Source organism: Cygnus atratus, chromosome 2, assembly GCF_013377495.2.
Source record: "Cygnus atratus isolate AKBS03 ecotype Queensland, Australia chromosome 2, CAtr_DNAZoo_HiC_assembly, whole genome shotgun sequence".
Classification (NCBI taxonomy): domain Eukaryota; kingdom Metazoa; phylum Chordata; class Aves; order Anseriformes; family Anatidae; genus Cygnus; species Cygnus atratus.
The window spans coordinates 45343091-45355952 of NC_066363.1; the positions used below are offsets into that span (position 1 = coordinate 45343091).

General features: G+C 38.3%; 1 protein-coding gene across 8 annotated transcripts in view; it reads left to right on the forward strand.

The window, feature by feature from the left end:
* NEK11 (NIMA related kinase 11) overlaps positions 1–12862 on the forward strand; it is a 108099-nt gene that overhangs the window by 81871 nt on the left and 13366 nt on the right. For 7 of the 8 annotated variants that reach the window (XR_004779136.2, XM_050709170.1, XM_050709171.1 and 4 more), the window contains one exon: positions 4468–4564. The exons of the other annotated variant lie outside the window; for it this stretch is intronic. Coding sequence is in view for 6 of the 7 variants with exons in the window: in XM_050709170.1 (XP_050565127.1) it covers positions 4468–4564 (97 nt within the window). In the remaining variant the exon portion in view is untranslated. The remainder of the gene's footprint in view (positions 1–4467; positions 4565–12862) is intronic. 8 annotated transcript variants of the gene reach the window in all.

Sequence of the window (12862 nt, forward strand, 5' to 3'; positions counted from 1 at the left end):
AAAAAAAAATGTGCCATTTATAGCAGATATTAGAGAACATCTGAGTAGAGAAAAAAATAGAACTTTTTTAATGTCAGCAAGGGCTGTGATAAATAGAATGCAATAAATATGCATTGTTTTTCCACAGGTGAAGTTTCTTCTGTATAAAACCTCAGTAGTGAATGGTAAAAGCCTGGGACTTTTTAAAGTAACTGAGTTTTCTCCCCAGGAGTTCCCACTGAATCACTGTGAATACCAGCACTTCAATGCAGTACAAGGTTCATTTGGGGTTAGCTACACAGCTCTGTGGGGGGTAGATTTGAAATATCACAGTACATGCTGGTAAAGTTTGAAAACTGGGGAGATCCCGGAACAGAGCTTCAAAATGAAAGAAAGTTTGAAAAACCATCTTTAAGATATACTAAGTCTGCCTTAGCTTAAAAGAGGAGAAAGTTAGAGGCAATTTGATCACTTTGTATTATTATAAATATTTTAAACTCAGCAAAATAAATCTGTTTCTAAGGAGCTTTTCAATCTCGTAAAAAAAAGGTACTGGAGGATCTTATATGTACAAGTGAAAGCTGAAAAAAAAAACAAATCTAAACTAGAAGTCTATGATTCAGTGGAGATAATAGTTTCTTAACACATAATGACTTACCAAGAGATGCAAGAGATTTCTATCACCACTCATTGGTGTTGTGGTTTAACCCGGCCGGCAGCTAAACACCACACAGCCGTTCGCTCACCCTCCCCCCTCCCTCTCTGGGATGGGGGAGAGAAACAGGAAAGTGAAGCCTGTGAGTTGAGATAAAGACAGTTTATTAAGACAGAAAATAATAATAATAATAATAATAATAACAATAATAATAATAATAACAATAACAATAATAATAATAATAGTATTACTAATAATAATGTGTACAAAACAAGTGATGCACAATGCAATTGCTCACCACCCGCTGACTGATGCCCAGCCTATCCCCGAGCAGCCGGCCCCCCACCCCGGCTAGCCACCCCTATATATTGTTCAGCATGACGTCAGATGGTATGGAATACCCCTTTGGCCAGTTTGGGTCAGCTGTCCTGGGTCTGTCCCCTCCCAGCTCCTGCTGCACCCCCAGCCTGCTCGCTGGCAGGACAGAGCGAGAAGCTGAAAAGTCCTTGACTTGGTGTAAGCACTGCTCTGCACCAATTAAAACATCAGCATATTATCAGCGCTCTTCTCATCCTAATCCAAAACATAGCACCCTACCAGCTACTAGGAGGAAAATTAACTCTGTCCTAACTGAAACCAGGACAATTGGGTTTTTAGCAGAAATGTAGGTAAGAATTCCTTTGGGACATAATGCATGGAAGTCTCATTGGCTAATCATAATCATCCTTTGTAACTGTATCTATGAATAATTGTGAGACACAGTATTTCTTTGCCTATGGAACCTTTCATCTTTCTTCCCTTAGACAAAGTGGGAAGGATGCAGTGAAAGCCTTGAAACTGGTGCTCTTTGACCCGAGAGGACAATTTTGCCCTATGTTTTTCTGTGGCCTTGTATTAGGCTAAAGACTGGGAGAGTATTCATCTTTTAAACATACTTAGAAAGTGCCAGTACTTGGTTTTAAAATATCAATTTTCTTGTTGTTTTGTTTGATTTTGTTTAATGAATTAAGAATGATAAATTGCTTAAAAATGGAAATAGTTACTTGGCCACTTTTTGAAGAAGCATAGTTCTGTGTTGATGTATGGGTAGGCAAACTGCTGAAAGCTGGGTGCAAAATATACTATTAATCAAGTAAATGCTTCTAAGAAAATGCCTGTGATATAGAAGTTGGTGTGGGTTATGAATCATTCTAGGAAAAGTTTTGATGTTTTTCATAGCAACAATGTGAAAAGCTCTTAGTGGTTTTCACTGAGAACTCATTTTTTATGACTAACCACAGCTTTACAGCATCCTACAATCTGTAGTCCTTGCAGCTACTTCACAGTACCCAGAAGATCATATTTAATGGAGAGAAAGATAGATATTAGTCTGTGTTTAGAGAGGAGGCTTTGCTTGGCCAACTGCCAATGTGGAGAGTAGACAAAGTAAGAATTATTTAGCCTGGAATCCCAGAAAACAAAACAAAACAAACAAACAAACAAAAAAGAAACAAGAAGGATGTCTTTAATAATGAAATGTCATAGGAGAGGGAGATAAAGTATTGTAGCAATAAATAGACTGAACCCACTAAGCAGAAAGAGTATGCTGAGCTCTTACCACAATGATATATCCTGTAATAATAGTAATACCAGAATTTAGGTGGAGTCTGTTATTAAATATACTCTGTCTTGAAAGAATGCAAAAATTACATTTTCCTTAGACCACTGGTGCTCAGGGCAAAACTTTTTTTATTGCTTTTGAAGTCTGACAATGATATCAAAGCACAAATCCTCACATCTGGACCCTATTTCTCTACCAACTCAAAGAGGAGTGAGACACCCTGTAAGTCATGAACGTTGCTTTGCAGTACTTGAAGCTTCTTCAGGGTCACTCTGTGGATATCTGAATTCTTCAGTGCTGCTAAAGTAATTGAATGCTTAAAGACCACGTTAAAATGTATGGGTATGCATGTGTGGTATTAGAGTAAATCATCAGAAAATATATATATATATTTATGATGTGTTAAGTTATTGGCTGCTCATAAGAACTGAGCTTGTCATTTTTGATCTTATAAACTATGTTAACTATACCTCAATTGTAATACCAGTCAACTATTAGCCATTAAGTGGTCAGAGAAATTAAGAAAATATTTTAAAAATTCAAACATTTTTTTCCGTAGCTAGACAATGGAGTCAGGAATCCATTTCTTCTGTAGTCTCTCTCCATGCCTGCTTCCTGTGTTCACTTGTAAAGCTCTAAATCCAGCAGATGCTCACTGTGAGGGATTCAGTCGGGTCCTTCAGGACAGAAAGTTGACTCTCAGTGTTCAAATTTCTATGGTCGGGATCTATAACCACGTCAGACATAGGAGCTTAACTCCTGGGAAGGTAATGATTATGCATTCACGAGAAGTGTTCAGTACTCTCTGGGTGTGTCTACACTGCTTATAGCGGAAAGGTAGCTGCAAGCTCCTTCTGGCTGTACATGATCAACGTTAATGAAATACAAGCTAAAACGCAGTGGACTCCAAGCTAAAAACCCCTGCCAGGAGGGAAGAGTGTGTCCATGTTGACCAGGCATTGCGTTAACTTGTTTGTGTGACTTTTGGCTTATTCATACCCTATGCAGAACCCTGCTCTGTCTGTTCAGAGTGGGTGCTGTGTGCCACAGCTTGCACATTTGCACAGGATGAGTTCCACCATGATATACATTCTCCTCTTTTGGGAAGTGGAATCCTAATACCAAATAATCTGCAAGGAAAAAAAAAAAAAAAAGCTGTAGGAAAGTGAAAGCTGAAAGCAGGATCTTTATTTTTCCAAACGCAAATAAATTAAAGGAGTATTTAAAGGGAAGGGAAGAACTGAGTAAGTCAAAGAAAAGGATTAACACAGGAGAAAAAAGAGCACAAGCTGGCCAGTAAATAAATTTTGGCTTGAAGTTAGAGGGGGGATTTTAGCCAGCAGGTCACAGTGAGGCTCTGAAATTGTCTTCCAGTGGAGGCAGTAGGGGCAATAAATAAATAAATCACTAACTTAAACCTGAAGTATTGGTCAGGTTAGGCAGAGGTTTGTGTGATGCAGTGGTGGCATAAAATTGCAGGATATTTGATCTGACAACCCTGATAGTCCTCTGTGACTGTGCAGATCTAGGTTCCTGTAGATGAAAACCATGGTCTTCTACGACTGTTAGGTCATTAAATATTGCAACAACCAACAAGGCAACTGAAGTGAACAGAAAGAACAGAAAGTGTGTGGGGGGGGCGGATATACATATGTATATTTGTCGTATTCCTCATATGTATATAAATTTGTATTTACATATACATGCATGTATGTATGTTTGTGTATATGTATATAAAGGATTTAAGGACTACCTTCATCTGAAAGGAAAAGTGATATCATAAGTCAATTTACTCTCTGATTGGTAAAATACTGGCATTTTACATTTTAAGCAAGCCAAAGGAGAGACTTGCCTGTTAGGAAGAAGGTTCTTACTGTTACAAATAAGGGAAAGAACAATGGAGAAAAATAAATATTGTCCTAGTAAACTTCATTTCGTTGAATATTTATCTGTGCCAGCATTTCCTTGGGTCTTTTCTGTTGTAATGTAATTCTCTGTATGCTACACAGCAGGAAAATTCACATTACAATTTTGTTGCCTTTGAGCTATAAATCTACATGTCCCTAAGAAAGGAATTGTTTTTAATAGGCATTTAATAATCTAATTCATCTTTAATTAATGTGGCACCTTGTGAGGAACAGGAATAGTCTTCCTCCTCCCGACTGCCCTTGACTATGCAGTAGTACTCAGGGGATGAAGGTGAATAAGGTTGTGTGTCTGCATTGATTTGTAGGCTCGGGAACTGTCACCAGAGTGGCTCCAGGGACTCCCCAGGGATTCAGAGCTCTCAACAGCACTATGGCTGAGACCAAACTGAAACGCATGAGGGAGTAAGTAACATATTTTTGTGTTACCAATATCTAAGGAAAGAGGGGGGATTTGAAAAACAGCAGAACACACTAAATAAAACCATGTGTTGTCCCCCCCCCGCAAAAAAAAAAAAAAAGTTCCTGCAACAACATGAAGTGGATGCTAAGCTATTCTTTCCAAACCAGATGCATACTTGCCTCAACAGAGGATGAAGGTTGACTGTCACTTCTGATTATTTTCTTGTAATCTGCACAACTATTGTCATCCCTTCCAGTATGTCTTCACTGCTGTCTAGATCATTCTGAACTTCTCTTTCTTTATTAGCTCAACTCATGTACATAAATCAGTTGCTGATCTCCATGTTCCCATCATGTTTGCTCCCCCACCCACACTTCATTCTTGCATGGAAAGGCTAAGGTTTGTTTTCCATGATGATATGCTGTTTAAAACCAAATGTGATTGCTGTTGCCTTTGACTTTTCAAATGAGACATGGGAAGTTACATGTGCAGCTACCTTTGAAACTCTTTGTCTGATTGCTTTCATCATCATTAAAGCCCAAACTTTATTAATAAAGATTTCAGTGTCTCAGTAAAACAAAGATCCATGCTTCCTTTCTATAATGTACTGGTTAATGTATCTTGAGCGTCTTCCAGTAAATTGTCAGTAATTTCTGGCCTTCCAAGATTTATTACACTAATTTAGATACTAATCTGATAATCAGAATGCTATGCATTATTTCTGAACTCAGATTTTCTTTGCAGTGTTGCAACATTCAACTGATTTCAGATTGTAAGCTTTTTTTTAAAAAAGGGCAGTTCTCTGTTGTGTGGGTGGGCAGTGTCAGTTATCTGGTGCATGTTGTCAGAATACAAGTGAGTCCAAACAGTTAATGCTGGTGGTTATTTAAGTGAGTCCACTAAAGAAAATTAATGCAACTGTAACAGCATGGGTGCCAATCACTGTGTAAAATACATTACAGTGCAAAATGCGCCATGTATTGAAGAGACATACTAATCAGATTTACTCCAGGTAGAAGGTTTTCAGTTTTATGGCATTTCAAGAAGCAGCTGTCCCTAGTGTTTCACTTCATGGCTTAGTCTTTACTGTGAAACCAGTCAGCAGGCTTCACAGTCTGCCAGCCTGATTCCTTTCCATTCTCTTTTCTTGGAAAGTACTTTTAAAATTCAAAAAAAAACCAAACACATCATGTTGCACCAGCTAGTTGCAAGGTGAGTTTGTTTAGTCAAAATGCCCACCTGTCTTCCAGCCTTCACCTTGTGTTCTCACAGTTATAGGATAAACCTTAACCATTTGAACTTCATGGTCATCATCTTTAGGGCTCGGGTATAATTAAATTACTTCTATCAAAGTCTATTTTTCAGTGCTGTTTCTTGGTTTTCACAGTTTCTTGGTTCTGATAGGATCAGCATGTAACAGGAGTTACATAATGAAAAAATTGGGAGTGCTGTTGTATGATCTGTTGGAAATGACATGCCTCAGCATAATTTATAAAACAGTCATATGCTAATGAAAAAGCTGATTAGCTTCAGTAATTCACATTTAATGCATTAGACCTCACAGTTTTGGAACACTTTCCTAGTCATTTAATTCCTGAATGAGAATAGTCAGCTGGGTCTGTGGGCTGAAATGCCCACCCAGCTGGCATCTTGAGAACATGTGGCAGACTGTTTCTGTGAGCCATATCTGTGAACCATTTTAAAATTAAATTTATTAAAAACTTGGGGGGTGGAGGAAGGGAGGAAGAGAGGGGCAAGGGGAGAAGGGAGAATGTTTTGGTTTTGCTTGGTGGTTTTTTGTGTTTTTTTTTTTGAAAATAAGACTGCAGATCTCTTCTTGTGAACTATAATAGCTAGTTTAAAGAAGTCTATCAAAATATCTACTCAGTTTATTGTTCTTTCTTCTAGATGTAATATGATCGTGTGATATCTGAATATCTAGATATCTAAATATCTAAAGGTGAGCTAGCATGTTAATTGCCGGGAAGTTAGAGTGTTAAGGAACAAGTGAGTGAGCACAGTACCCAGCACACACATACACAAGGAGATCTTTGCAAATTCTCCCACATGGCCAAACTGCATTTAGAGCACAGTGGACGATTTTTTAGTGGTAAGAAGCAAGTACATTTGACTGCAGGATGATGCATGTAGCCTTAGCTGCTCTGTTCATTCCTCAGCAAACTTCACGATGTGTTGTACTTCATCTGCACAGCAGGGCCACTTAGGGAAGGCTTAAAGAATTTAGACGTGCTATTCAGTTTCACTCAGGAAACCATGGACTTATTTTGGGGTCTTGAGTTGACATCTTCTAATGAAAGAGAGAATATGTTTTTTGTTGTTGTTTCATAGGAAATGAGTAGCTGGAGTTCTTGCAAGGGAATGGAGAAGAGCAGTGGAAACAATGTGGAAGTGCAGAAACAGAAATATAAAAGTTTGGGATTGGTGCCAAAAACAATAGATTGTGATGAGGGAAACTCTTCTTTCCATCATGAATAGCTCAGAAAGTAATCATTATACCTAAATATTATAAATAACATTAATGAAAAAAAGCTCTTTCATTAGCTCTGACAAAATGGTAGATTCATGTAAAATGAACATAAGGTTTAACAGCAAATGGGCCTTTAACTATTTTTGACACGTGAATGATGTGGGCTTGCAAACAGCTGCAGCAGGACATTCTCCTGACAAGGTGTGATGTGCTCATTGCTTGAGTCATTGCAGTGTGTTGCACTGAATGTGTTCTTTGACAGTGCAGAGAATTGCTGGATTTCAGAGTGCCAATTTGGGTAGCTTCTAATGTATTCTTGTGCAGGCCTTCATACATATATTCATGTGAGAAGGTATCAGGAAGTTGTGCTAAAAGCCTTTACAGGAGTGTAGAAGGAAGCCACTGATATTCTTGAATAAGGTAGGTAGGTGTCCTTCATCTCCTATTTTAAATAAAAAGTTGCTCAAGGCTTAACCTATAGACAGCCTGATAGTGTTTATGATACAGTCACCAGCTTCCTTCACTGAAGTCCCTGAATGTTTCCTCTGACATTTTTTTTCCAATCCCTATTGCACACCCTGTTCCGGCATTTTGAATTTCTGTCCTCTCTGTAAAAGTTATGATAAAATCACCTACTCCGGTGACAATAATTTCTAGCTTGTTATAATTGGTATCAGTATTCATTATAAAGTTTATAGTAGCAGAAATTTAACTTTATCTTTCAAGTGTAGTTCATTCTCTCAGCAAAAATTTCTACCTCAGTGCTAACAATTTCAGTATTAGGATCTTCTACTGTGTTGATGAGAAATCTCAGTTTTTTGAACTAGCTCCTGCAAAGGTTATCTGAGCTTTTTCTTATTATGTTCCTTCACAGCTTTGCCTGCTAATGGTGGGAAGTCAGCCAAGTATATAAATCAGAGTTCTGTGACTCATATCCCTCATATTGGGTTTTTAGGCTTAGGAATCTTGTTAGATGCAGGAAACAGGAGGAGTATTTTCTGTCCTGGCACCATCTCATTTTCATGGTGGTTCCCATTCCTGACAGTATTGCATGCTGCAGTCTAATAAGCTATACTCTCACATGCTATGTAGAGCCATATTGTCTTCACCAGAGAGATAAATGAGGAAAAATTAGTGGCAGTTCCACTGATGCTCCCCTACAGAGAATTTACAACAATACATATCAGAAGAGAGCCACACTGTTCTTCAGAAACAACTCCTGAAGCCAAGCATTTTTTTCCATCAGATCAAATTGTTATACCACCTATTCCTTTTTTCATTTTCTTTTTTTTTTTTCTTTTTTTTTTTTCTATTGAGGGCCATAAAGCTTGGCAAAGCCTTCTTTACACGATATCAGAAGCTTTGTTAGTACTAATTGCCTGAAAGATTGGCTTTGTCCCTAGGGAAAGCCTAGAGGAGTTGTAGCAAACACTGGCTTGCATTCTGCCAGTGTCTGAAAAGCTTGGTGGACAAAACCAAATGCTTTCTTCAGTTATGAACTAACAGCACTGATAGCTGTTGTAGCTTATAAGAGGCTAAAGAGGTCAAAATCTGCATAAAAAGAGACAGACCCAGAACGTTTAGATGTGTAACTAAAAAAGCTTTTCTGCTTCTTTTCATCTTACTGTGTCTTACTTCTTTCCAAGTATGTGACCACCTCAGATGGCTCTTCACAGCTCTGTGGAATGTCTTACGATGCATGCTTGAGATCTGACTGCAGGGTTTCATGATCTAAAATGGAAAAGAGATGGTGAGAAATTAGACAAGTGTGTGCAGAAATCTGTGGAAAAGAAAAAGCCTTATTCAAGTTTTGGTACAGTGATTATATTCACAGTTTCACCTCCCTTTATTAAGTAGCATTTGTTTCCCAAGTGTCCAGTGAGTGGAGGCATCCCTTTGAAACCTTCTCATCACTGTAGTAAAAATTCATTTCTTGGGCTTTGTAAAATGAGAATTTGTGTTTCACAAAGTCTGTTTTTTTGCATAATTGAATATATATAGAATAGAATTTATGTCTTGTTCTCTCTGTCCTGAAAATATGAAAAGAAATAAAAATGTAGAAAATGCAGAAAAAAAACTGTTAGTACAGCATACTTTGTGCTCCTTTGTGGAGGTATCCATGAATACATACAATGAGTAATTTTAATAGCAGTGAACTTTAATATGCAATTTAGAATTCAATAAAATGCATGCCAGTAAAAGGAAGTCTTTTATGCCCCAATTTTTAAGTAAATTAAAATCCTTTAGCACAGCAGTAAGCACCTCTTAGTCAGTCCCTGAAGTCTTATACACAGCAGCATACCATGATCAGGCAAAAGGCTTCATCATCACCCGCTGAGTGTAAGTAAAGTTGTCTTTCAGAAGTCATAGAGAAAAGGCATTTAGTCATATTTTTATTCTATTCCTGTGAATGCTTATAACACTATTGGCTTAGACTCATGAGCTGTATGCATATATCCTTCTTTTGCTTGTGACATTGACATCAAATGTATCATTCATCTTAAAAATTCAGAAAGAAAGGTCATACTGAAGTGATTGAATAGGCAGTGGATATTCTGTAAGATTAGTAGTCCTAAAATGCCTAAAGCATAGAAGACTTTGTGTACATTTACTTCCACATATTTTTGAAGTATTGCTGTAAAAAAACTATTTGATTTAGTGCTTTATTAGGTGTTGGGTGGACCTTCATCAGGACCAACTCTGAGCCTACTGAAACTGGTTTTGTTATTGACATCACTGAAGACATCTTTAGGTGAAGCAAAATGCAGTAAATATAGAAAAGTTAATTGGGGTTTTAGACTAAAATTAAAAAATCACAGAGACCTTGATTGCTATTGACTGTCATGTTGAAGGAATCATGATGTAAATATGCATGAGGACTAAGATGTTTTCCTGCAGGCAAGAGACAAATTTGGTATTGTCATTGGCTGAGCTACGGCTGATTTTTGCAGCCAGGTAGAGGATATTATTCTGGAGGATATTGATCCTGTAATGTTTTTGAGCATGAGATTTCCTCTTATACACACTTCAGCTACTCTGTTCAACACTCCATTTTCTGGTAGTAATTTCTGTGTGGTGATCCCAAGACAGCTTATAGCATAATAGTAGCTTTTTGCTTTCCATGGGCTAAGACAAAATATTAGTTTCATATCCATCATCCTTGCCACAGGTTTTCTCACACCTCAAACCTAGTTCAAAGACCAGTCTCCATCTCTTAAGCATTTAGGGCCTGGTAGGGTCCTAATCTCCAGGACTCCCCTAGGATACTCTCCTGGTTCTTATTCAGTCTGCATGCACATAGCATTTTATCCTCACATCTAGAACAGTGTGATGCCTGGTATCCAGTTCCATCAAATTACATCTTCAAGATTAGAGTGGTAGGTCTGGAGAGAAGTGAAATTGTGTAAATCTTGGAAAATCCATTATGTTCATGTAGACTTTGCCTAGCTTCCATACAAGAAATAAATCAAAATATTTGATTAGATCCAATTTTCTTTAGAAATGGTTCATTACTAGTGGCGTCTCCTTTTCAGCATAATGCACGCACAATCACACAGAGAGCAATGGCAAAATAATTAGCAAGCCTCAGGTTTCACACGTGCAGGTTGAATGTGTGTTTCTGTGCTGTAATGGGAAGTTCTGTATTGTTAAGTTGGAAATGATATCGTCTTTAAAACAGTCAAGAGCACTCATCCCACATGCCCAGAGTATTATCATTGTTTGCCTTCAATTTTAGTGGCTGTTCAGTTTTAGGACCTCTTATTATTCTCAAGAAGGTTTCATCCTGGAGGTGTCTGTTGGAAGGAAAAGAAGGATGAAACAAAAGTTGTGCTGGTTCTGCAATGCATCTGAGCTAAGTGAAAATTGCAAGTGATTCATAATTTGTTAGATGGGGATGTACTGATTATATAGATTGTAATGTGCAGCCCTGCCAGCTATGAGCAATGTAGGAACTGAACAGATGCTACTGACAAGTATTTGGCAAGAACAGTGTGTTTTTACCGTTATTTTTGTTTGCTTTTGGAGATATTGTGTATGTATCTCTCCAGCCTGATTTTGGAAAATGGGATTACATTTTGAAGTTGCAGGTCACTAATGCAAGTGGTCTTGGAATTTTTACTCAGTCTGTAGAATAGGATGTGTGTTGGCTTCTCTGAAGTTGTCTCCAGTACAAAACCTTCAGCCTTGTAGCGTAAATTAAATCAATACTAGGTTATTTAGAATCATAGAATCACAGAATATCCCAACTCTGAAGGGACTCACCAGGATCATCTAGTCCAACTCCTGGGGCCACACAGGACCACCCAAAAATCAGACCATATATCTGAGAGTGTTGTCCAAATGCTTCTTGAACTCCAGCAGGCTCGGTACCATGACCACCCTGTTCTAGGGCCCGACCACCATTTGGATGAAGAGCCTTTTCCTAACATCCAGCCTGGCCCTCCCCTGTCACCGTTCCTTCTAATCCTGTCACTGTCACCAGGGAGAAGAGCTCAGTGCCTTCCCCTCCACTCCCTCGTGAGCTGTAGGCCACCATGGGGCCTCCACTCAGTCTCGTCTTCTCCGGGCTGAACAAACCAAGTGACTTCAGCCACTCCTCACACATCTTCCCCTCTAGACCCTTCACCATTTTTGTAGCCCTATTTGCTACATGTCATAAAACTGGCCACAAATATTTAGTTTCTTCATTTGTTGTCCTAGTAGAGGTGCCAAAGACTGAAGTCCCAGTTCAGCAAAGTAATTCAGAATGTGCATAATATTAAACACAAGTAGTCCTTTGTCTTCAGAAAGACAACAGATGCTTAAAGTTATGCAAATATTCAACTGCCTGGCTTAATCAGGCATTGAACAGAGTAGCCACAAAGGAGGATATTCACAGTGCCCAGTTTTAGAAACCTTTCCTGGGAGCCTGCAAACTTCTCTGGGCTCTCTGTGTGGAAAGACACAAGATAGTTCAAGACATATGTTGTAAGCTCCTATTCTGAATTTCCTTGGAAGATAAATTTCATTTCTGTCATGCTGGTGCCTAAAGTGGTAGCCAACTAAGGTAAGTGTATAAAGTTAGGGTGGGTGACCATTCACTGTGCTTTTGCCGGTACTTTCATTTCTTGAGAGTCATAGATTATTCTTTGAGAAGCTTATACTGCTCCTTTCCATCCTGCAACTGGGGATGGGAAGAGCTGCCAATGCCATCGCTTCAGCTGTTCTTAGCAGCTTTACATTTGGTGTGATTCACTTTGAATACATAAAGAGAATGAACTTGGTAGAGGATCTATTAGCTGATATACAAAAGGGTACAATTAAACTGTGATGTATTGTACTGGGATGCTCATCCTGGTGCTCCGCTTGCCTGTTATTGAGCCTCAGGTCCAACCCTTGAAATGTGTAAGATTTTGTGAATTTACTTGGATACAGATTTTTTTTTTTAAACTTGTAACCAGACTTTTTCAGCTTCTTTACTGAGCTGCATTTCATAGATCCATGAGCCATTCTGTTATCCTGAATTTCTAAGGATTTTTTTTAAGTGGAGAGTAATGTCATAATTGGTTTAGCAGTAGAGAGTTTTCATCCAGTCTGAAAATTGTATTCCAGTTATAAAACACATAATTATAAGTATAGACTCATTCATTTTAAAATGTCAAGTATCCCCAAACACGCAAAACATTACAATTATACTAATACATCTTTTTGTTTTGCACAAAAAGCATGATTTCCCTAGTTTCTCATGCTGTGCATACATAATACATAGATTGAGCTGTTCTGTTTTCTAGTGCCTTGATTTCGTCAATAGTTTCCAAATGCGAGAATGATC